Below are 26378 nucleotides of genomic sequence, written 5' to 3'. Positions count from 1 at the left end.
AGCCCTAGACTTAGTCTGGAGTCTGGACTAGAATGGGATGGATTTATACCCTTGACTGGAGTGGGAACCTGCAGGCCTGACTGAATCAGGGATTGGAACTTTGTTCCCAATCATCTAGCTACAGTAGCACAAAACTCCAAGATCTTCTCTGGGTTCATTCAAACGGTTTCATATCCCATTTGACACGTTAATACATGATCACTGAATGAAATAATGTATTATATTTGTGTCCGCCTTTCTTTCTCACACACATTCCAAATACAACGAGACTGGGCGTTGGGGGTGCGTCAGCTAGGTCAGGAGGGGTGCAGCAGGCAGTGCACGGCAATAACGTTTGGGAGCCGCTGGACTAGAAAATTGTGAGCAGTGCAACAGAGAAGCTGGGTACAGTCTTTCACCTGCATACCTTGGTGGAGTTTGAACTGAACAGCTTGGAGTTCCTGAGAATCTGAGACCACTGTGTTGATCAATTTGGTAAAGATTTTATCTGGCTCAGGCTGCAGTGAAAAGTTTCCATATAGGCTAGTCAGTTGTTTAGGCTAACTCCAGTTTCAAGTCTTCATATTGAATAAAGGCCACATTTGCATGTTATGCAAATGCAAATGCTGTTTTTCACCGTCTTTGTCCATCATCTCCATCTGTTGCATGTGAATACCAGAGCATTAGGTCAGCTCTGGTAGACCAGACAGTGCATGGCTGGGCTCAGTCACCAACTCACCATAGCTCTCAATTAACTGTCAACAACAGAAATATCAGACTCATGCACGTATGACAATACAACACACGCACACACACACACACACACACACACACACACACACACACACACACACACAAACCCAAACAAACATGTTTAAATTACTCCTAAACATTTTGCGTTGAATATGTATGTGTTTGGTTCCAAAACACCCCAATTATACTTACCTGCAGGAAAGTGAAGGCTCGTTTGAGAAATATTAAGAACAATCAAAGCATTGATGTCCATTTATTGGAAACACCCAAGTTGAGCTCTTCTATGATTAAAGCACCAAACGGAAAGATAAGGAGGGACTTGGAAGCAAAAGGAATGCCCATAGCAGATGTACCCATCATAGGGATGGATGCAGTGGAATTAGGAGTCCTAATTGGCGGAGACCAATATTGGAAAATGGTCACAGGAAAAATGGAGAGACTGAATGAAGGACTAGTACGTTGCACTGGAAAGTGTATTTGGATGGCTGGTGCAAGGAGAAGTCACCACGCTAAATATCATAACTGAAGATGTGGACATTGAAGTGATGCACATCAGCGTCGGAGAGGAACAGGCACTGTCAGATCAGTTACGCAACTTTTGGGAAATCGAATCCCTTGGAATCCACATGAAATAAATGCATTCTGAGAAGGAAGACATGGCAGTGTATCGCAAGCCGTGCATATCCACGGCTTGGGATGCCGTGCATATCCACGGATATCCCCCAAGCCGTGCATATCCACGGATATCCCAAGCCGTGCATGCCTATTCCCACTATAGGCTGAGGAAGAAATGCCACTTGACAGTTTTCAAATCAGCCTCATGGTGGCGCTACAACAGGCCAAGTTGCGTCTCACACACACACACACACACACACACACACACACACACACACACACACACACCTGTCTGCCACCTACAGTATGCCAAGTATATTGGTCTCAAACCTATACAGAAAAATATAATAATGGGTATAATAGTTTCGTTCAAGTTTCAATAAACTGACAATTCTTTCATTAAATACTTTATCCATGCTAGGACCAGGTGTCACTGTGGTTGGTAGATGCCATATCAACTTTATTTTCTTATTTTTCCATCCTTTCCAATACATTCTCATTAGTTTTAACGGATACAGGATGAGTGTTGGGCACCTAGGAAATGTGGGCACCTCAATGTTAAGTAGGCTACATGATTTGATCATGAATGGTACATGATTATTAGACATACATTTTCTTCCCTTCAACTACTTGTTTATGCTCAAAATGCTCAAAATGTCTATACAGGATTTGTAGCAAACATTAATATGTTTTATATTTTCTAAAAGCTTTAATTGTGGAATGTTCAAGCATTTTTAAACTAAACCCACTCTTCCGGTTACCGTTTTATGAGCGTATTCTGGCAGTGAGTGTGTTGGTGGCTGCTGAAGTGGACCATGAATTTGAGTGGCAGTGTCGAGTGGTTGGAAGGAGGAAGAAGCAGCCATGTCATAATCACAGCTGTCTACACTGAAGGGCCACAGTCAGCACATGCCACCAGCTTACTTCAGACCACTTCTTCCTCCACAGGAAGTTCTGACTGCAGGACATAGGCTACTCCCAAGAAGAGTATGGATCGACCACATTGTTATATCAAGCAATCAGATGTGCACGTGAGGTTTCCTGGCCAGTATTGTTTCAGTAGATGGAAGGTTTCGTCAGCGACCACATTGTTATATGAAAGAGGTCGACCTTAATCAGTATACATTTAACGCTGTTTGAGGTTTCCTGACCTGAACACATTGCCAGTTTTTCATTCATCAGTGCTTAAAAACAGAAAATGAAAAACCTGATGCACTTGTGAATGACTATGACTACTAAACACACCACAACCCCAGTCCATTTGTTTTTTTTACAGATCTTTAAGACTTTATCACATAAAAATTAAACCCTAGAGGTGGGAAGCACCATCAAGAGTGGCATGTACTGCCCTCTACAGACTAATTTGCTGCTTTGTCTGTTCCTCAAAGAGTCCTTCACACATTATATTGTATTACAGATATGAGTTGTATTCATAAAAAGAAAAACAAGACCTGAGGACGATTCTACAAATGTCTTGTCCTGACAGTTTTCTGAAAAACCCATGTTTCTATATCTATGTCAGTTGTTCTCAAACATCTGAAAAAGACACCAAGGTATCAAAATGTATTTCCCAGTCAATTGACTACTAAATTGTCAGATAGGCCTACGCCCTACGGGATCCTTAAAGTTCTTATTCCACACAGGTACTTTAGTCTGACTCATCCGTTTCTGCAGTGGTAGCAAACATACTCAGAATCCTAATTTAATGATCCTATCGTCAACTTGCATGGAGCTCTTAAATCAACTTCAAATGAGGCATATTTCCAATATATCAAACGGGACATGATTAATGTCTCCTCCTCAGAACTGGGTTCAAACTCATGCCTAGCCGAATGAATCAAGCCTCTCCACTTGCTTCTACCATAATGTAGCCTTATTCTGCATACATACTGTACACAGGCACGCAAGCCACGCATACACTTACAGTATGCACAGAATCATGGACCCACAGTGTATTTGTCGTTTGTCAAACATTATTTTGTCTAACTTACTATTCATTTATTATTTTAGGTGAGAATCTCACCCGCACTTTTAATCCTGTGTCTTTTAATAATGTTACCTTTTTGTACTGTTTGTATTGTGCAAATAAATAAAGAATAAAAAAGGTTCTCAAGGAGACGGAGGAAGTTTTAGTTTGTCATCCGGATTGACCGTCTGTTATCAACATCAAAAGGAACAGCTGCATAGGAAGACCTCTAGAATGTTTTTTTGGTGAATAATTGGGACACACTAGATTATGTTTTAAATTAGTTTGAGGACAAGGTCATCTGTCCGAAGAAGTACATTTTCCACATAGACCCATATCTTGCCACGAAATTTACTTGCCATTTTTTACTATTTTAAAACATTTCAAAATAGTTCAAATAGCTGATCTACAAGCTCACGTGTCGATGTAGATAGTTGAACTATTTTAAAATGTTTTGAAATAGTAAAATGGCAAACAACTTGAAACAAGTTAACCCTAATGCAACATTCTTTCATAAATAGAGTTCTTTCATAAATAGACAATAGATTCATTTTGTGGAAAATTTGAAAAACGTTTTAATGTTGACACTTGAGAATTTTCACAACATGCCTTAAAGTGGTTAAAAGAGGGATTTAGTGTCGTACTCTTTCCTATTCATGACTTACCAGGGCAACTATCCATGAGATCACCAGAACAGTGCGTAAGTCTACAATCATCTCTAGCCTGATATGAGAGAGAGCATGGTCATTCATGGTCGAGCGACCATGTTTATGAGAAAGCGACCGTGAGTTGGACTAGTAGTAGCACAGACCGATGCATCGTAAAAGAAAGAATTAAACATTTAAAAACACACTGTATCACCTCGCATGAATTACCTTAAACCCCTATCAGATTCATATTTAGATCTTAGTTGGAAAACTGCCATATAATCAGAGTTCAAACACTTGAGTTGGAACACTTCTCCATGTTAATGAAAACGGTGCACACGGCACCAAAATCAAATACAGTATGCAGACACATTGCCTGCAAATCTTGTATGTATCTGAACTGGGCTTTAGATGTCACTGTTGTACGGATTATGGCTAATCACCTCTTCCCCCATACAGCCACATCCTGTCCATGTGGCTCTTCCATTGTGGCCAAACATCAGCATGGGCTCTGTGTTATGTTCTAGCTGCACTGGAGAACAAAAACACTGCTATTTATACTCTAGTCTACACTGTAGAGCACAACCGTTTCACTCAACAAAAAACAGATTCACAAGATACTTACCTTGTTCTTTCTTTTGGAGCTAGCTAAAATACTAGTTTAAGAGTGCCAGCCCTGAGACTGGGAGGTCGGGGTTAGAACCTCAGCCGGGTCATACCAAAGACCCTGAATATAGGGGACCCAGTGCCTCCCTGCTTGGCACTCAGCATCAAGGGTTGGATTGGGGGCAAGTCCCTGCAACATACTAGAGTCATGTCCAGGGGGTGTACTTGTACATCAAGCTGCCTCACGCTACACAAACAGGAGATAGGCTCCTGCCCTCATGAAAATTAACTGAGCAACACAAAGCTTTAAAAAAAAAAGCTAGCTACACTACAAAATAGTACAAACTGCTTAGTAAAAGTAACTAGTAAGGTGCCTTGCACCTAATTCAACTGAAATGCAAGCTACAAATTCAAACCTCATCTGTGGTGCTATATTATGTTGATGTGCCACTGAAAATGTTAGCCTTGTAGCTTTTGCCAAGCTACATTAAAAATAGCTCTACTTGAAAGTAGATTGTAATTCAGTTCTCAACGGCAAGCGATACTGTAGAAAACACCCCTAATTTCAGGCTGGTCATTGCTGCACATCTGTTTGTCTCCCACAGCAGAGAAAGAATGTTGAGTCAAATGGAATGTTGACTTCGACACCCAGATGTTTAGCACGGCTACAACAACAACAATGATACACTAGACAAAGGTTTGTGTACAACAGCATTGTGAGGTACATTTAATCTCACAACTGGGGTCTTGAAAGCAATAAACTTTGGACTGTTTATCTTGGTACAATCAACATGTAGGATTTTACTTAAAAAGTACCATCATATAAGTGCACAGCACTCATTGCTAAAGGTGTAACCATTTTCTCTGCCAAATAAACTGTGAAACCTACAACACTAATAATAAAGTACAAATAATAGTCCTAAAAAAAGCAAAGTGTTCGAGGTACACCTAACAACCGTGCTCACTTATCTTAAGTGTCCACCACATCTTCATATAAATCCTTTCATTTTACTAATGCTACATGTTTCACCTTCATCCATAAACTGGTTACAGGAAACAAGGAAATATACATTCAATAAGTCTGAGGTAGTTCGTCATAAACAAATGCAGGACTACCTTTGGCCTGTAGCACAGGTAAATTATCAAGTAACATTAGTGGTTATAGTGGTACAAAAACCTACCATCCACCCACTTTACAATACTCACATCTGGTAAATAACTCAATCATTCAATCAGCTTTTGAAAGAAAAAAAAAAGAAAGAAAAAGAAACCTTTGCAGGTTGTCAACAGAATTACGCAACAGAGTGGTCGTATTGCACATTGTGTAAACATTTGGGTCAAAGTGCTGTGCTAATCTCGGCTAGTCCCTTGGAAATTAAAAGCGTGGGTTTTCATTCAATCTAATCCTGCACAGTCCTGCCTTCTCTGTCTGAGAGAGAAAAACAGATGACACTGAGCATTCCTCCCAATTTCTCCATACAACACTGAAACCTCCACTAACTGTGGAAATTTGCGTCAAGATTCCTCCACAATGCCTCCAGCTTTGGCTGGGAGCTCCAACGAAAGCCAGCCGGGGATCGAGGCTATCTGTCGCTGCACTAGCGACTCTACCGGGAGTGGAGCAGGGAGGGATACAGTATACCTCTGTGTGCATTACACCCTCCCGGTGAAACTCCTCACTGTCAGGTGACTCCATATGTATTGGAGGAAACGTGGTCATTTACGCTACACCACCCCACAAGACCAATAGTGGTTGGCAGTGACTATATACATGGGGGTGAATTTGGCAACAACTGAATTAGGGAGTCAAAAAAGAAAAAGAAAATAAACTCTACTGAGAACACTTCAACGGTCAAAGCAGGGTGCAGCGCATGTGTAGTGCATGCTAACTTGGTAGGCCCTGTTTTGAACATTAGCCTTTGGGTCTAGCGTGGCTGAGATGGTCTGAGTATGGCTATGCTGGGGACCACTAGGAGCCTGCAGACTGGCAGCAGAGTGGTTGAGGTAGGCGGTAGATCTGTGGGCTGGGCCTATGATGGACTGCAGAGTCTGCTGGGGATATGGCTGCATGCTTGGTCGGTGTATGTATTGGGCCACAGCCGTCGTCTGGCCTGAGCTGTGGTATAGCGTCTGGCCCGGCTGCTGCTGCTGCTGGCTAGTCTTCTGGCACTTCTGCTTATTGGCCTCCTTGACATCACCGTCATGTGCACTGAGGAGGAAGAAGAAGAAGAAAAAAAGAGAAAAGGCTGCACTGTTAATCATTTAAAAGACTGCTGTAAGAATATAGCCAGTATCTTTATTCTTTAGCCTATATACACACACACACACACACACACACACACACACACACACACACACACACACACGTCCATCCCAACGAATTAGAATAATCTGAAAAAGTTCATTATTTACCATAATGTAATAAAAATAATTAATTACACAACAACTGAAATAATTCAAGCCTTTCATTGTTTTAATATTGACGATTATGGCGTACACTACAGCTCATGAAAATCAAAAAATCCTGTCCCAGTGAATTCGAATATTTTACGAGACCACTAAAAGAAAATATTTTTTTTAAACGAGAAATGTCGACCATCTGAAAAGTACATTAATGTATGCAGTTACTACTTGGTCTGGGCTACTTTTGAACTAATTATTTCATCAATGGGGCATGGCATGGAGGTGATCAGCCTATGGCACTGTTGAAGTGTTATGGAAGCCCAGGTTTGCAGCCGTAAATTAATTTGTATTGTTCAGTCTTATGTCTCACACCTTCCTCTTGACAATAGAGAGCATGCACATGCATGATTTCCCCATCAGGACACGCACCCCTCATCTAGAGTGGCAAAACATTGAGCAGCATGGAGTGTTGGAGTTTGGAAGCGCTTGTTGGAAATAGTAGCCCAGACCAAGTAGTAACTGCATACGTTAATATACTTTTCAGATGGTCGACATTTCTCGTTTAAATATATATATATTTTTAGTGGTCTCGTAAAATATTCTAATTCACTGGGATAGGATTTTTTTATTTTCACGAGCTGTACGCCATAATCATCAATATTAAAACAATAAAAGGCTTGAATTGTTTCAGTTGTGTAATGAATCTAAAATATATGAAAGTTTTATTTATTTTTATTACATAAAATAATGAACTTTTTCCGATTCTAATTTGTTGGGATGGACCTGTATATTACATGAGTCTCCTTACATGCACAGTCTCATTAATAATACATTGCCAATGTGATCCTGCATCATTGTCATTAAGACAAATTCCTCTACATTTATTGTACCGTGTTTATGGACTAATTAAAATCACACACACATTCAAAACGATAGTGTGTCACTGTCTATGACAGGCACTCACATGAGTAGCTTCTCAGCGCAGGGCACCAGGTTGTCCCAGGAGTAGCCACACAGGCACTGTAGACGGGAGGGCCATGCTGGAGACAGGTGTAGGACGAGGCGGGAGGCGGCCACACAAGCAGCAGCCACCAGCGATGGAGCAAAACACAGGAACACATGATCTAAGAAAAACAACAAGAGCCTGTCACCACCTGCAGGAGCAATTATCCTCTTTAATGAACACGTACTATATAAATGCCATCTGGTTTATGAATTGGATGGGGAGCCATAAGTGGGGATGTGGTCAGAGAACATATTTAATAGAGAAATATCACAGTTTAATACAAGGGTTTTCAACCCTTTAAAATTTTAAAGGCCCATTGCTTTTGGCAAACATTGATCAAAGTAACAATTCTTATACATTCTTTTTTTGTGTAGACTTCTTGTAAATTAAGAAATGCAGATAATAATGTAACTCTTGAGTGTAAAATGAAACCAAATGGACCCGCATGGGTTTCTACGCTCTCAAGAGTTAAAGATCTATAAGGGTCCATTTGGTTACCAACTCTCCATCATTTAGCTGGGGACCACCTGGAACGGCCTCAAGGACCACTGGTTGAATGAAAACCACTGGTTTAATAGATTCCCCGAATCTGGTTAGGAACCATTGATGTGAACAACATTACATCACAGATCATACTCAATAAAATAAAAAAAACGCTGCTTGCCTTGCAAGGAAACCTCCAGGAAGTAGTCGGCGTACTTGGTCATATACAGCTTGGTCTTCTCCAGACAGGTCATGGGCAGTCCGTCGTGGAGGTCAGCGTCATGGACGGCGATGGACAGGTAGTACTCAATGAAGTGGGCCGCCGTGGGAAGGCAGATGTTCCAATGGAAGGTCTCCAGCAGCAGCAGCTCGGTGTGTAACAAGCCCTGCTTGGTCAGCACCAGGTTCATGGAGCTCATGCAGCCCAGGCTGTTCAACGTCTCCAGCTTGGGCACCCGGTCTTCCCTCTCCTCAAATTTACCTACGTAGGAAGAGGAGTGACAATTACATTGTTGTGCCATTAGTCTCACGTTACCAGACTGTTGACTCTCGCAAATTCAAAATGCTTCATCATACAGTCTGGACCAACGGAAGAACCATCATGAAAAATCATGAAAACATATGCAAATCTTTTAATATATTATATATATTCTTTCACAGCGAACGCTTTTAACTCATATCTTTGCTTCTGGGGGGTCCCTGGAACGACAAATTTTCAGATGTGGGGGTCAGCGGCCAATTACATGAAATAGTTTGAGAACCACTGACATAGAAACACGATTTAGATTAAGACATTTGTCCAACTGGGTCTCAGGTCTCAATATTAAAACACAGTCAGTTGTACACTTACTGGCCAAGAGAAGACAGGAGAGCGAGACCATGTGAAGTTGTTGTACGGTGATGTCATAGCGGTCCATGAACAGGTCGAGCAGGTAGATGGCGAGGTGTCTGGCTGAAGGGCACAGCTGGAAGCGGTTGCTGACGATGGCGATCAGGTCCGCAAAGTACCTCCTGAAGTTGAGCTGAGGGGATTGCCCTTTGTAGGAAGGCAACTTCAGCTCCTGGTAATGACACAGTGGTGTGGGTATAAATGCTTTTCATTGATTGAATACTTTAGTCAACAAAATGTAAACAGCACACGGTACAGTCAGACATTAAGGCCAAAGGGGGACTCCTTTCCATTGTGTTGTGTATTAAATTCATCAACTTAGCATAGAATTAACACAATGATACAGCAAAAGGGAAAAACTGGGAAAATCATCCGTGCCTAGATCATTTTTCAGAACCAGTGATTTATGCCCTGGTGTCTGAGGGCATTCCACATTTTGGGTGGTCAAAATCTCTCACTCATTTTACATCTCATGATCTTCATATCAATTGGTCTGCACTAAATACTCATTAAGATGGCACCATATCAGTCTTCTCTCTCTCTGCATCTCAGAGTAGCCACAATTTTCAACACTAGATTTTTTTTTAAATATAATGGATTGATTCTAGAGTTGCAACACTGACAGCCCATACAACCCCAGCCACTGACAGCCCATTCAACCCCAGCCACTGACAGCCCATACAACCCCAGCCACTGACAGCCCATACAACCCCAACCACTGACAGCCCATACAACCCCAGCCACTGACAGCCCATACAACCCCAGCCACTGACAGTCCATACAACCCCAGCCACTGACAGCCCATACAACACCAGCCACTGACAGCACATACATCCAAACAGAAAAGTTCTAGTATAAACTTACCAACTTCGCAGGTGTACGAAAAGCTTGAATTATCCTCTATATCTGCGAAGTGTTACATGTTATGAACTGCTTTCTGTGTCATTAAATTCCCTGCTGGTGATTATTTTTTGATTAGTGCTGGAGTTTGGAAGCGCTTGTTTTCAATAAAGCAACATCCTGCTGCCTCCTGCATTATGTGCAATTAAAAATAAAAGGAAAACAGATGGTCCACAGGACCGTACAGCTGCAATGTTAACACAATTTAATACAATACAATGTATGGGCCGTCAATGGCGTGTTGCAACTTTAGATTCAACAGATTAGGGGGGAAAAAGCTAGTGTTGCAATTTGCAGCTAATCTCATTAGTGGAATGTGGACAGTTTAGAAACCTACCTACCGATGATATCATCATGGGGGTTCGAAACTCAGCCTCTCACTTCCTGGAAAGTTAACTTAAATATACTCTTACAATTGTAATCGCATTTAAAAAATAAAAGCTTCTTATTCTGTAATGTCCACCTCTGACATGCAGAGTAGACAGAAATGGTGCAATCTGATAATGAGCAAATTGAGCTGCTTGTGAAGATGAGGTTGAAAATGGGTGTAGTGCTCCTTTTAAATTCATCAGTCACACAGCCAAATGGTAGCTTATATCCTTAATTGATTGATTGATTGGATTGATTTATTGATTGATTCAAGTATGTATTAACAGTTTGCAGAAATACAGTACATTTCCAGCACAACTCAATGCAAAAACTTGTGGACGACACCATAAAAAGCATTACACTTGTTTACAATAGGTTCCACCATTTTCAATTCATTCCTATTATCCTATACTTACTTTGAAGCGCAGGGCTTGGTATATATCTGCAGCAAGCTGTCCCTTCCACCACTGGTCCTCAAGCTCCATGCTATGGAATCCTTTGGAACAATCAGTCATGTTTTCGCATTAATACAGATGACCGCAGGGCGCAGCACACTCTAGCCAACTTCACAAAATCGTCAAACTTCTTGCTAGTAAACAGCACGCACCCGGTGTAGTTTTGCCATATGTTCAATGACATCGCCATCACATGAATCTGACTGTCAACTATTGAGACAAACGCTCAAACAAACTTGAAGTTGGACTCACCTCCTGTTCGCACATGTAGCGTAACGATGGTCTCGCAGACAGACAGCAGGCTGTCAGGCTGTCTCGCCGAAGTAAACTGTAGGCCTATTTGAATTAAATGTGTGCTGCTACTGCTAGGAAAACATTGTTTCATTCATTGTTGTGTAGCTAGCGAAGGCTACTAGAGTTAGCACGAGTTCAGACAGCACACACAAACATCACTGTCTGACTGGCTGGCTGCCTGCACTCACTGAAAGAATAGAAGAGAACGCCACACAGACAGGACTGTCTGCTGCCAATTAAAAGTGAGCTTACAAAACCAGAGCCACCCAATCACCGGAGGGGATACATCCTTTAGAGCAGCGAGTTTTTGCTGTCATGTTTTGAGAAGATATTCATCAACATCACATCACTACTTGACACTACTTACATGAGCAGAACAAACTAATAAAGTTAATTTCTCCTTATTGCGGACGAAAATCTGCCCAAATAATAGTCCATATAACTCAATAACTCATTAAATAAATAAAATACATAAAAAAGTGCTCTAATTAAATGTATTGGCTCAATGGCTTTTAATTAGTCGTATATATTATGTACACCTTTTGAAGAAGCATGAATAAGTAGAATTGTGTTTCCCAACGTGGGCTCTGGGCACGGCCGGCGTCACGGGGGTGCCTGGGGGTGCAAAGCACCCTCAGTTGCAAAATGTGCACCCTCAGTTTATGTTCTATGTAAAGTTATGACAATATCAAAAATAACAAAATTATATTCAGAATATTATAATTGTCATAGAGATAACAATAACAGTATCAAAACACTCCGTTTTACCCAGTAATATTATATAGCCACATCCACCCTATCAATTGCTCGTTGTCGTTGCAGCGCAGCTCCAGTCTAATTCCCCAATTTACAATTACCTGCCTGCAGGCAGTAGCCTATTATTCAGCAGTGGCACCGTGACCACGGACAGTTTAGTGATTTTAATTTTCACCCTTTCACCTCGTCCTGACTCCTCTTGTGTTTTGTTGTGGAAAGTAAAAGCGTGCGAAACAAATTAAAACAAAGTGATTCAAAGACCGAAGATCTGCCCTCTCCTGGCTCTAGCTGTGGAAGAACTCCACCTCGGTAAGCCTAAACTAAGCTTGCCATCACACCGCCGGTTGATTTGGGGACAGAGAACGAAGCCAGGAGCTACAATCCTACCCAACTCGAATATTTTTCAATAAAACAGCTAATTTAGCATTAGCTGGTTTGGGAGGCTGGTGCTGCCTTTTGCTTTCCATGTCGGACATTTCCTAATTATTGGTAGGCTGCAATCTACGACTGGTTCAGTTGGAATTTAGCTGGCATATTTTGTTCTGCTGGTTTTATTTGTCATGTCTGTCTGAAACAGGCTATTTTAGGCTATGCTATAGGCTTAATTATTTTTCACTATTCTATTTTTTGTATCATTGTAGCAGTAGCAACAGAATGGTGAACTTGGTGAAGGAATGGCTGTCTTTTTGAACGAGCGAGATGTTTGCGCCTCGATCTCTCTCTCTCTCTCTCTCTCTCTCTCTCTCCCCCCCCCCACTAGCTGCTGAGCTGCGCGAGTCAGCGCCACCATGGCCACATTGACAGATGTATAATCTTGAACTTATGTTGGTTTAGAAAATGTTGTCCTGGGTCCTGGCTCACTGGCTGGGCTGCAGTTCAGGCGATCCGTTTATTACAGTGCCGGCCCTACAATTTGGTGCCCTAGGCAGGATTTTTGGTGTCCCCCGGGGTGGGGGGCCAATTTGGTGCCCTAGGCAGGATTTTTGGTGTCCCCCGGGGTGGGGGGCACCGAACACATGAACTGACATGGGGGATGTCAGTTCAGTCAGAGGGTGTGTTGTGATGCCCCAAACTTAGATTTGTCAAAACTTAAAATTTTGAAGGAGCTTTTTCAATTAATGATATAAAAATATGTATATATGAGTTAAAAAAAGAATGCATGGTTGGTCATGGCACCTAGGCAACTGCCTGTTCTGCCTATTCTTGCACAGTGCTTTATGCTTTAGAAATTGTTCCGACCTGGCTGTGGCTGCAGTTCAGACAATTTATTTTTATTGATTGATTGAATACTTTATAACAGATTGCATGCAGTAGCATGCATGTAGGCTACACTTAATTCAATAAATGCTGCTGCGGCTGCAGTAGAAACAGACGGAAACTCAGGTTTTTGATTGATTGATTGAATACTGTATAAAGAGTTTGCAGATTGTAGCTATACCACACTTAAATTAAATAAATGCTGCCTATTTAACAGCAGTAAATATTTCAGCATTCAGCTATGCATTGTTAAATCATTCAACATGGCAACAGGCTGATACAAGTTTTACTAAATGTGCAGTGCAGGGCTGCGGTCACAGACAAGCCATTCTTATTCTGTAACAACCGTCCTACACTTCTCCAAACCCCTACAGTCCACAGCGCCTTCTGGAGGCACTTGTACAGTTATCACCCCGTTTGATTTAACAACGCTATAGTTGTATGTTGAAATAAAATAACACTATTTCCTGTGCACCCTAAGAATTTTCATCTGCACCCTTAGTCATTTCATCCTGCAGCCGGCCCTGGCTCTGGGCCCCAATGTTCAGATGAGACCTTCCCCTGCATGTCTGTCTGTATTTTCTAATTCTTGATGTGATATCAGTTTAAAAACTTGTCATATAGAAAAATGTGTTGTTGTTTTTTTCATAAATAGCTTGTGAGCTTAAAGATTGTATATTTTTGAGAAGTACAGTATAGGGTCTCTTAAGTGGTCAACATGCCTAAAACAAGGACAAGAACACCTTCCTGTCTTTTTCTTCACCCATCTGTCATAATAATATGCATAATTTTCTTTGAAGCAGTCATACCATGAGCTCAGCCATGGACTCAATCAGCTAGCAGCAGAGCTGCAGACGGCAGTGCGGTCAGATAATTTCTGCATGTCCTTGAAAATGGAACAGGGACACAACTGGGATATACAGTACATAGGTCATTCAATCATTCAATAAGTAGGCTGGTCTCTAAATTGTTTCAGGAAAACAGAGAATGAAGCTACATATAGGCCTACACCTAACAGTCCCGATAATAATTGAAGTATTGTTTCTATTTGTCATAATAACCATAGTAACTATTTGTCATAATAGATCATCATCACATCACATCTTCAATTCATAATTTTTCAGGTGAATTTGATGTAAAGTCCCATGGATGACCCCAGCATTCCATCGAAAAAATCAACTCAAAATAATGATACCCCATGGAATATTATGGGACGACCTAGCCTTCAGAACTCATATTGTATACCGGTACTCTGTTTGTAGACTACTGTACTGAAATGCAGTTAAGAGGCATGCAAATGTGTCAATATCCTTGCCTGTAAGCATGCATGGGTGCCTTTGTTGATATTTATTTATGGTAGCTTTTTATTTAAAATTTGGAATGCAGAACCCTGCCAGGCCGGGTTGCCTACTCAGGGCTGTGCCAGTCAGTCGTGAGATGCAGCCATCAGGAGATGAGGAAGCTGTGGGCCGCAGTCAGTTTGTTTGCAACGATATAGGTCGCAGTTTACTATGAAAACCTGCATTTCCTGTCAGTAAAGTAGGTGGATTTTCGGTGGTTAGGTGACCACCGAACTACAACATGACATCACGAGCCGTGGTGAAGAGAAAACCACCGCCACCGCCCCAGCCCTTCTCTCTGTTTCTACTCATCACCGCTCAACGTTATTTCAGCTCCGGTGGTCAGCTCACCACCGGAGCGGTGGTCTAATCACCACCGAAAATCCAGACTATGAATGAGGCTTCAGTCTGTCTGTCACGCCTCGTGACATGCTCCATATATGGCCATCTCCATATATGAAGATCACGACACTGACCTCATCAAACCCTGGAAAGCCATACATGGAGAAGACTGGATCATCACCTGATCTGAATATATGGAGTCGGCCAGCAACTCAACATCTGGCCTCATGGACACCATGTTGATCTGACCTCATCAAACCCTTAGATCTCCATATATGGACCTGTTCTCTCATTGTCTCCACCAGGCCGAAGGCATGGGGAGAGAATATGTTTTGCACTCCGTCCGTCAGTGCGTCAGTGCGTCTGTCCGTCCGTCAATCTGTCCATGCGTCCGTCCGTCCGTCCGTCCATCCGTCTGTCCGTCCGTCTGCTAATCTCCGGCACCGTTAACCCGGTCGATGCCAAACTTTGCACACACACTCCCTGGATGCCAACACCAACAATGAACCTCTGCCCCAAATTCTAACGGCCTGTTATAGCGCCACCAGGAGGCCGACTTTTGTAAAACATATATTTTGATATTACTCCTCCAGATTTTGTCCTAAGATCCCGCAAATTGTTGCACAGTATCTCTATAGTCGTGCTCAAGACAAATCTGTCCGATATTTCATATTCCATCCTAAACATTGCTTTTCAAAGTTTGCAGGATTGGCCTGTTTTGAACAAAAAGCCTCAAATCATGAACGCAGCGTGCAATTTATGCGAAATCTTTCACGCATGTTCCTACTAGGCTGAGGAATATATCCCACCATTTTCACATTGGCCTGTTGGTGGATTTTTGCAAAACACATTTTGAAACAAAATGCTTCAAATCATGCAATTGCCATCAAAGGCGTAAGAACAAATGGCACTCTTTTCACATTGGCCTATTACAGCGCCACCACCGATATATGTTGATCCTAGCCCTTCGATGTCTCCTTTTTGACTGATACCTGTCCATTCAAACTCCGCCCCAAAGTCATAAGTGCAGCCATGGCCGGCAACCTGCATCAAAAACTAGAGTTCTCAACAGGCCCAAAAATTAAGATCCGGCCCTACTTGGGCCCTAACTGGGCCCTTACTGAATGGGCTGGCCCGAGGCCCCGTCTGGCCATACTAATTAGCACACATTTTACACCCTACCCTGCCTGAAAATGTCAATTAAAACATTGTGGTGCCCTATATGAGCAGAAGTCAAAGCGCCTTTGGAGGTGCGGTCAACAGAAGCCCCTCATGTGATTCCAATTTGGGGTTTATTTGAATATATAATGACATTTTTGTAAGAAATTAGATTTACAATTTTGTGAATCTAATTACAGGCAAACTATACGATATGTTTGACAAAATTTGATTGTATGACCTATAAGGTTCAAGGGTTATTATAGGCCAAAATGTAGAGGCCGAAACTTTGTTTTTATTGCTCTGCTATTAAATTATTTTGGGAGCATTAAGAAGGTGTGCAGACCTTCTCTAATTATTTACAGTATTATCTTTTTTGATCCAGAACTTGTAGAAATGTTTGGATGTGCGTGAACCTCTTGACTTTCATGTTTCATGCCAATCAAACGCTTAGTTCATGATTTGTTGTGGCATTTCTTGCGAAACAGACCCTCCAGCAAGCTTTGAGTCAATTTAGTCAATTGGAAAGGAATCTGACATAGATCTCAAACACATACCTAGTACCTACAGAGATAAATGTGTAGCCTACAGTTTGGGACAAAACATGTTCGTAGGAAAAAGTGTGTATTGACGAAAACGTGAATTGGCTGAAAATCTTGTCAAGCGGAAATGGGAAAGGCCTGTGTGAGGAAATGCATCATGAGCCAATGAATCTGGGGTATTTCTTTCTTTTCTTTTTTTAAAAAGACGTAAAAAGTACAAATATGATGTAAATACTGTAAATACAACCAGCAGGTGGAAAATGGTGCAGGAATAACCAGTTGGAGACTTGAAGGAATTGGGTGAATACTTTTAGTGCAGAATTTTATGTTTTTGCAGCTAAATGTTAAACTTCTGAGCATCCATTTCAAGAAGACTTTTTGCTAAAGTTAGAACTAGCCTATGTGAAACATTGGATTGAATAAACAAACTTAGTAATAAGAATAGAATAAATAAATAATGAACATATAGATAATAAATTATGTAGTAGTAGTACCGAGGCTACCCAAACCAGGCTTAATGGACCTTTGAAATTGGTTCTGATCCAAGTGGAGCCGACATAAAAAAAATTAAAAGGCACCAGCGCACCGGAATAACAATAAATCACATGTTTTCACCTCGATGAATAAAGTAATTCATGATCACTCACACTATTGAGTCCATGGAGGTTTGATGCGTTTTGTGCGTGTGTGTTCTCTCGGCTTTCACTTGAACTGACGGAGAAATACGTTTGTTCCCCCATATATTTCGCTGCAGAAATCTGATCTGATGCCTTGCATGGCAATACATCACATACATATAAAGTAGTTATCATGAAAAATGTGTAAGCTAAGAACGTAACAGTGGAATATCTATATAAGGAAACTATACATACTATATACATATACTATAAAGTGTTGTGACTATACATACAATGCAATTCAGTGCTGTTAAACATGCTATAGTCTGTATTAAATGCTATCTACGTCTACAAAGGTGCTATCTAAGGGGGTAGGGAAGTGCTACGGGCCATGATGGAGTGTGAAAAGGTGGGTTGTCTACGGCGGAAGATTGGGAGTGAGGCTGCAGTTCTGATTGTAACGGGTAGTGCATTGATTCCATATAGTTTTGGAGACAGAAGGGAGAAGAGTTTAGGACGTGCCTGGTCACAGACAGTGGTCACACTGGTCAGCCAGTCACAGTAGCACTTTCTATAGCAGCCCGAGCCCCTGCTGTTTTCACACCTACTACTAGCCAACACACAAAGAACGATATGATTGTTGTGTATTAGCTTGTCTGACACCAGAGAAACTGCAGAATGGTTGTTGCAGCGAGAGGCAAGCATGCATCCGATACAACGGCAATTGCGCAACAAAATGGGAATGGTGTTGACAAAAAAATACAGATTAAAAAATAACTAAATTATAGTTATCAGGGGCATACATCCCCCCCCCCCCCCCTCCGGCGCTTTCTGATGTTTAATTTCCAATTTTATACCGTAGATAGTTCTTTTGACATTAGAATAAGTATAGAATAGAATATAGGCTATGTGTTAAGACCTTAGGATATATACTCTAGTCTAAGGCAAGAAAGCTCTAAGGTTAAGACATATCCTAAAGGCAGCCTTCTCTAAAATTGGTGGCCATTTTGAAATTCACGTGGCTAATGGGATTTTTCTAAAGAATGACAGAGGTTACACATACCGGTAGGCCTACACAAATGTTGGTGTTTCTTTCCAGAACTGAAGTAGGCCTATTGTTCTGCTAAACTGACTGACAGACAGACAGACAGACAGACAGACAGACAGACAGACAGACAGACAGACAGACAGACAGACAGACAGGGACGTAAACATAATCTCTGGCATTCTGCCCTGGCCTGGGAGATAGAAGTTTAAGGCCTATACTTGACAGACAGACAGACAGACAGACAGACACGTGTTATTCCTTTTGTTTTTAATACCTGGCTGCAAAATAAAGACTTGGACCGTGCTGTGCTTTGCTTTTCCTCTGGGGTGGTGGAAAGGCTGGTGAGGTTAGTGCTTACTGCTTTGCAAACCGACCGACTAGGACTAGGCCCACATAATAATCAAACTGCGAGGACTATAGTCTGGTCTGCGTGTGTGTACGTGTGTGCGCGCGTGCGTGCGTTGAGTATGCGCGCGTGCACCCCAACGGAGCAACTACATTAAAAGAGCTCCCATAGCCTGGTGTAATCCCCGGATGATGAAAAAACCATCATGGCTGCCACTCGCTGAGCTGTCAAGCTCTCTACAAAAGAAAGGTAAAAACCGAGAGAAGTCATTAAATAACACAATTCTGCCGTCGATCTAGTCGGAAATCTGCCGTTTTCCTGCAGTAAGCGACGTAATGCAAGCGAAACGAACCCGATGGAAACCTTCGAGCCACGCTTTCTATTGAAGTTATTTCGTCTACTATATAAGCTCTTGCGTGTAAACGATAATTCAAATCACTCGTCCAAGTAACGTTGATCGGTTAGATAGTTACACTTCCACTAATAACAACGGTGTTAGTTTTTGCAGCGAATTGACGTTGGTGTGTTTACATTATAGCAACACGCGGTACATTTAACTTTTCGAATTAATTCGAAGGCATTTGTTGAGCCCAGGCAGTCTCATCACTTTGTTGTGGTCAAGCCAAATTGCACAATGGCCGCACATGATGCGCTGATCAGTGTGCTCCTGGCTGCAAAACTTTAATTAAAGATACTCAAGTTGCGCGTTTTTGTTATTTTGGTTTTGTAACTGCTTTGTAACTGAGTTTGTAGCTTATTACTTAGTTTTTTTAATCGATTAAGTGAATGCTTTACTAACAAACAGGTGTGTTTTGTGTTCAAACAACATTTCCTCTTGCCCAACACCACTGTTGTTTATTTAGCGTCTTCAGAATCGTAAAAACAAAACAAAGAATCTTTCTCAGCAACAGGTGGACTGGATGCGAATTGGCATTTTAATATTTAATGTGTATTAATGCAGGAAGAAACTAATGTTCTTGCAACCAGACTGTAAATATTCATGTTGTTAATGTGATCATATAGATTTGTCTTATTAGGAAAGGAGACATACTTTTGGTTTGAATATATAACTAATACTATTGTATCTAATAGTGTCACATAGTAACAACTAGGCTATTACATGCATACCAAATGCTAAATTGAATATATCTGTCACAGCCATCGAAAAGCCAGGACAACTAAGTCTTGTCTTGGTCTCCACCTATTTTTCCATTACGCCAAATCTCTGCTGAAAATTGCCGATATACAAGCTTACGCATATGTTGTGAGCTCAATGTAGAAGTGCCTAGTAGGACTGCGCAATTATGAGATCTAATTTCTAAATTTGAGCAAGAATCGTGCAGTACTAGTTGGATATCCAATTATCTTTGCTATAAGAGAGAGACTTCAAGAGAGGTTTAAGTCATTCAAGCTTTGATGTCTGTTTAAAGCCACAGTTAGTTGGCCACATTTTGAATGTAGTAATGTTCAGCAACTACAGAGTCAGACTAAATGGAAAAAATAAGAATCATGATCTCAATTCTTGTAGAGGAAAATCGAGATCCACATGTGATCAAGAATCGTGCAGCACTACTGCCTATAGTGCCAATGACAATTGATGGGGATTCCAACTTCCAAGATATTAGAAACGACAGATTTTCTCTCCCTGGAAAGTTGGCATGTTGAAATTGAAAGCCATTGATTTTGCATTAAGAACATGCTTTTCCTCCCCCTGGCCAGCCGGGGCGCCTGATGGAGGGGAAAGGAACTGGTTGGAATAACGTGTTCCTTTTATTTAGATTTTTATGTCTGGTTTGAAATGACCAAACTACCAGGTTTCTGACCACAGCTATCTTCTGAGACAGATTGAGTAGACCAATATAATATAATAATGAACATTAGTGAGGACCAATTATTATGAAGATGGGCTGAAAATGGGTGAAGTGGTTCTTTAACCCATTTTTGGCGGGAACCCCTTTTGGTGTTTTAAGCATTGTGTTATACTTTAGCTATTGAAAAATAGCAGATCCACAAGCTCGTAGCGTGGCACAGAGTGCTGTGCTATGAGCTTGTAGGTCTGCTATTTTTGAAAAATCGTGAAAATGTGGCACACATCTTTGAATATATATTCTTTCAGAGCGAAGAATTTAACTCAAATATTTGCTTCTGGGGGGTCCCTGGAACAACATATTTGCAGATGGGGATCCACGGCCAAATACAGATCATTCTGGGGGTCCTTGACACGAAATATTGAGAACCACTGATATAGAAACAAAGGTATTTCCGAAAATTGTCAGGATTTAGAAGACATTACATTTTTTTGATGCCAGGCCTAAATGATCTGCGTTGTTCTTGTTCACTGTATGTTTTCCAGTTTCCTGAACACTTTTCTTATCTTCACTTTTCACAGAGAACCTGTCCTGCCTGAATAGACATGGATACTGTAGACGTCGGTGCAGCGGAGGTCTCTAGTGGAGAAAGTCGACAGGTTGTCAATAAGAAGAATCAAGACTGGCACAAACGTCTCCGCCTCAGGAAGGCTGCCGTTCAGCCACCAGCTATGCAAAGTCAAGATAAGCACGGACCAAAGAAGATAACGGAGGAGTGCGAGCAAAATGCAGAGTGCCCTTCATCAGAGCAGAAGCCCCCCCATAAAGCTCAGCCGAGTCAATGCGGGACAAATGACAGTGGATATATACTCAGGTTCAGATGCTCTCAATGCAAGGACAATTTGGAATTTGTTCCCGGCGAGCTAGTGAGACACTTTAAGGAAACTCACAAAGCCCATTTGCCGGTTTTTCCTTGTCATGTGTGCAACTTCTCCGCACACGAATTCTCCTACCTTCAGATTCATCTGTTAAGCCACAAGGACACTTTCTCAGGCTGCAGCATTTGTAATGACAATGTCCAGCGTACACTTGCGGAATTTAGCACACACCTAACCATGCATCACAGCCAAAATGGCAAATACTCATGCAAAACGTGTCAGAAATTCTCCACAGGGGATGTAAGCGTGTTTTTAGAGCACAGCTGTTTGCATAGCTTGACCCTCGAACAAGGTGGTGAGGTTGATCACGCCGGTCGTAAGTTCCGTTGTCAGCACTGTGGCTACGAAGACCGTCAAAAAAAGATGATTACAAAGCACATCAACACCGTCCATGCTGACCAGAGTGGCGACAAGAGAACAAAGGAGGTTCACTCTTTGATGGTCAGACCCAACGACAATGTCTCAAAAAGGAACCACAGGTTGACGAGGAATACTGCCAGGTGGCTCTCACAAGACTGTCTCTCACTGCCAGGGAGAGAGTTCCTGGACAAGTACTGCAGTCTGTCCGATCCAGCAAAGACTTTGGAGGAGACGCAGCAGTTTCTGGTGACGTCCACGGTCGGGGAAACCGGAGGTCAGAAATGGACCAAAGCTCTGCAGACCGTAGTGTCAAACGTGCCCCAAGACGCGAGTCCTCACCTGAGTCACCTAAATGCAGAAAACTGTATAACTAATTCTGGTTTTCCAAACAGCAGCCAAGACTTTACTGTCCTCACAGTCAAGAACAAGATAACGGTACCTCAGAATGGTGCTTATGCAAAAGGGTTCAGAATGATGCCGGCGTCGGACAAGCAAGAAGCCGTTCACTCTGAAAGTGCCGATATTGATAGCCAACACACCCCTGACACAAATGGTTGCCAGTCAAACTTAAACGACCAGCCCCACTGTGCAGGAATTCAAATTGCTCTGAATGACGATGCTTCAGTCACAGTCCAAAATGAGCCGTCGCAGTGCAGTCAACTCCACGAGAACAGAGAGAATCGGGTCATGGAGGTCGACCAGGCCACTGAAGAGCACAGGAAAAAACGTGAAGAGCCCCAGAATGTAAATCCATGTGAAGATCGAATAAATGTTTCTAGTGAGCCGAAACCGATGAACGAGAGAGGGGATAAGAAATCTGTTTCTAAAGCTCGTCCTAAAAATAAGGGAAGAAAACGGATTAACCCATTTAAAAGAAAAAGCAGACCTAGGAAGGATAAGCGATCGCCAGGACTAGGCCTGAAAATACTCTTGAAGAAGAACCCAGTTAAGGAAACGCAATGGGTGTCTCAAAGCCCCCTGTCTCTCTTAGGTAGTGACTTGCTGGATAACGCCTACAGACTACCGCACCCTCACACGACTTTGGAGGAGACGCAGCAGTTTCTCCAGAGTCTGTCTGCAGAAAATGGCCTGAAACAGTGGATCAAAACTCCCACAGCTCAGCAGCTCCCCTCTGAACCTGCCGCACCTACGTCGCACGTCAAATCAGAAGACCCCCTTGCGGAACCACGCGAGAACTTTGGCACAAGCCAACGTTTGGCCAAAAACAAAGTTTCAGTTCCCCCTGGTTGCACTACACAGCCCATTGGGTTCAAGATGGTGGATGGAAAGAAGCTGCTAGTACTTAAAATGATACCATCGGCAAAGCCGGGGATGAGTGGTGAAACGATGCAGCCGTCACGATTCATTGAAATAGAAATGGACAACAGCAGCTCAGCTGGTGGGACATGCCTGTCTGCTTCAGAGCATTCGTCGATCATGGCACCAAATGCATGCCCTGAAAATGTGCCCCCTCAAAACTCTGGCGTCAGTCACGGACCCTCGACAGGAAGCCAGGGTGGCATGGTATGCCAGGTGTCAGGCGGAGAAGAAAGTTCAGTTGTCAATGAGACGCTTGGTGGGAATTATGAAGCCAAGTCTTCCCCTGTTCTTGAACCTCCGATTCCACCACAGGGTAAGAACTAAGAAGCAAAACTAACTCATGATAACTCATGATTTCTCAAGGCTGACGTGTACTGTCTGTGAGATTTAAAAACATTGACGAATGGCAATTAATACAAAGTAGCATTCTGTAGCACTTTGGGTGTGATAAATGTGTTACAAGTCAAATGTTATTACAGTAATAATTTATAATTATGATTTTTTTTAATTGTATGTAGATGTGGTGATGTACATCCCATAATATATTTCCTTTTTGTTTCCACATCATTTTCAGTGACTCCCTCCGAAGATCCAGGCCTCACACTTCCTTCCTCAGAGCAGAGTGACCTGAATGGCCAAGGGAAGAGAAAGAGGGAGCCGTCTGCAGACTACTGTCCCGATCCCCTCAGGAAAGCCAACCGAGCCTCTAGCCAAACCAACCAAGAAGAGGAGCCCTCATCAGCCAGTGTGGATGACTGGCAGCCAGCCCCAAAAGGTGTGGAGAGGACCCTGACACTATTGCCCCTAAATCCAGCTCAGCTGATAAAGCGTCCGGTGGAAGAGCAGCCTGTGGTCGTGCTAAATCATCCGGACGCCGACATGCCCGAGGTGACCAACATCATGGACGTCATCCACAGATACAAAGGAGAGATCCGGAAGGTTGTGCTGTCGCGTAAAACACTGAAAGCTCTCTCTGCGGCCACGGATCGTGAGACTACTGACCCGACGAATGCGGAAAACCCATCCGCTGGACATGTGTGTGTGGAAAGCTCTGTGCAAGAGAGGTTCGTCTTGAAATTGAGACTTCGAAGAGTGAGTCTGAGAAAGTACCAAGTGGTCAGCACGGCATCTCACAGCAGCGATGTTCCAGTGAGATTTCGCTGTTGGTTCTGTGGCAGGGTTTTTGCGAGTCAGGAGGTATGGATGCGCCATCGGCAACGGCATTTGATAGAGAGTGAAAGTCCAAACTGTGAAAAAATCTTAAACGTCGCCCACACTGGATAATAAAATGACAACAAAAAAGTTATTTTTGCAATATGACGAAAGAATAATGGAAATAGTAATGGTCACAGTCTCCTTATGTTTTAATGTCTTAAGAATGGTTAATTATGAGATGAATACAGAGAAAACCATTGTTAGGATTCCTGGAGAGTTCAAATACTCAGGGTAATTTCAAACATTTTTCTTCTGTTCATCTTCCAGTCCCACTAGCTTCACACACACTTTCTTGAGTAGTTAAGATTTAAAATGTCTGTGATGTGGGATTGTCGTCGTCATTCTTTGTATTCTTTTATATATGTTGTCTAAGGAATAGCTTTGTTATTTAAGTTGAATTGAGTACACTGTCATACAGAATCTTTAATTGAACACTGTAATATGTATATTTGCCATACCATCTTGGGTTTTTATGAAACCGTTTATATACGGGTAGGCTATACAGTGTGGTAGCTAGATATTTATGTTTTTGGAATGGGACACCAAGGCCCCCCACGTTACTCGGATATACCAAAATTGTGTGTTAAGGACACCTATAAGCTGTTTTGAGGTTTATTTATGATTTTTCAGGTCTAGCATTTGCATTCTTTCTCCATGATTGGCCATTAGAAGAGTCATAAGTGTTTGTCAAATTTTGTATGAACCCCAAAATATATAGTATTAATTTTTTATGGCATATTTTCCAGACATGAGTTTGGTGGAAATAGATAGTCCAAAAGGATAGAGTTTATTTTTAAGCTAATCTGTGGTATGTGATGTCGTTGAATGACGAGTATAAAATGTGTACATTTTGTAAATCAGTTTTCTTTTTTTTTAAAAACACAAATAGGCTTAGATGATTTGAGCGCAGTCTTCTCAACGATCCTCCTCTCGTTTGACTTGAAATGCTAATCCTGTTTTTTTTTAATTGCACTATGAAAGGAGGATTTCTATTTCCCATTACCTCACCTTATCAGGCCTAAAGCCTTCTGACAATCTCAGCCTGTGTCCTACACTGCTGCTACACATCTCCTTAAGCCTGAGTTATACTTGGTTGTGCACACATGTAACATATTGTAAAGCAGTGGTTCTCAAACGTTTTCCATGTCAAGGATCCCCAAATTGACACTTATTACCACCATTTGAAAAGATATGCCAGGGACCCCCATGAGAGAAGATTTTCCCACGGCTCTAGCAGTGATTCTCAACTGTTTTCATTTCAGGCACACCCCAGTGTGACCTCCATTAGTCTACGGACCTCCCATTTAATGGCAATTCTATCTCTGGGACCCCAATTTATATTGTAAAATCAATGTCAATTTAACTCTTGATAGTGTATGGTTCCATTTGTACAGACCTATAAGGATCCATTTGATTCCTAACTATCATTTAGCTGGGGACCCCTGGAACTCCCCGGACCCCATTTTGAGAACTACTGCTGTAAAGAACCGATCTGGACCCAGCATCCATGACGCAAGCCTGTAGATCTGTTGTTTTTTTGGGCATGTGACATTGGTGCGCAACCAGGTATAACTGAAGCATCACGTAGCCATGACCCATACTGTAGGTATCCAGACAGGGCAAGGGAATTCTGGCCTGTGTATGTCAGTCTAGGACCATTGGACAAACAACCAAATCATGCGGATGTAACCCAATTTTCTGAGTGCACACGTCGGCATAGACAAATAACTGTGTATATATTTTTCAGTTAAGATAAATATATATAGTATATTGTATTGTACAGTCTTTAACTAGAGGTACTGTAAAATATCCTGAGAATTCTTTTTGTCCACCAAGTGCCTAGTCATTTTTTGTTATGCAACGACTGCATGATTATGATAGCATTACCTGTTGGAAAAAGATAATAAATGTATTTAGTTTGTCCATTTTGTGTTGTGAATTGTCTGATCATTGAACAAGGGTGATA

The 26378-nt window shown here is 42.0% G+C and overlaps 2 protein-coding genes across 4 annotated transcripts; one reads left to right on the top strand and one right to left on the bottom strand.

The window, feature by feature from the left end:
* Positions 1-3927: 3927 nt before the first annotated feature.
* ccnj (cyclin J) lies at positions 3928-17436 on the bottom strand. Of its 3 annotated transcripts, none has more exons than XM_080781413.1 (6): positions 17408-17436; positions 11033-11112; positions 9309-9519; positions 8640-8939; positions 7934-8093; positions 3928-6775 (listed from the first exon to the last, which is right to left on the bottom strand). In XM_080781413.1, the coding sequence occupies exons 2-6, from the start codon at positions 11099-11101 to the stop codon at positions 6412-6414; spliced, it is 1104 nt and encodes a 367-aa protein (XP_080637539.1). In that variant the 5' UTR covers positions 11102-11112; positions 17408-17436; the 3' UTR covers positions 3928-6411. The 3 variants fall into 3 exon arrangements, with proteins under 3 accessions (XP_080637539.1, XP_080637537.1, XP_080637538.1); XM_080781411.1 differs by lacking the exon at positions 17408-17436 and adding an exon at positions 11324-11514; XM_080781412.1 differs by lacking the exon at positions 17408-17436 and having other exon boundaries at positions 11033-11150.
* Positions 17437-18964: 1528 nt separating this feature from the next.
* Positions 18965-26335, top strand: znf518a (zinc finger protein 518A). The gene is made up of 3 exons (XM_080782678.1): positions 18965-19020; positions 21161-23510; positions 23772-26335. The coding sequence occupies exons 2-3, from the start codon at positions 21185-21187 to the stop codon at positions 24479-24481; spliced, it is 3036 nt and encodes a 1011-aa protein (XP_080638804.1). The 5' UTR covers positions 18965-19020; positions 21161-21184; the 3' UTR covers positions 24482-26335.
* The last annotated feature ends 43 nt before the right edge of the window (positions 26336-26378 follow it).

Source organism: Protomyctophum bolini (genome assembly GCF_963924005.1).
Source record: "Protomyctophum bolini genome assembly, chromosome: 14".
Taxonomy (NCBI): domain Eukaryota; kingdom Metazoa; phylum Chordata; class Actinopteri; order Myctophiformes; family Myctophidae; genus Protomyctophum; species Protomyctophum bolini.
Note: the sequence above shows the minus strand (reverse complement) of the source record. Positions and strands in the feature narration are given on the sequence as shown.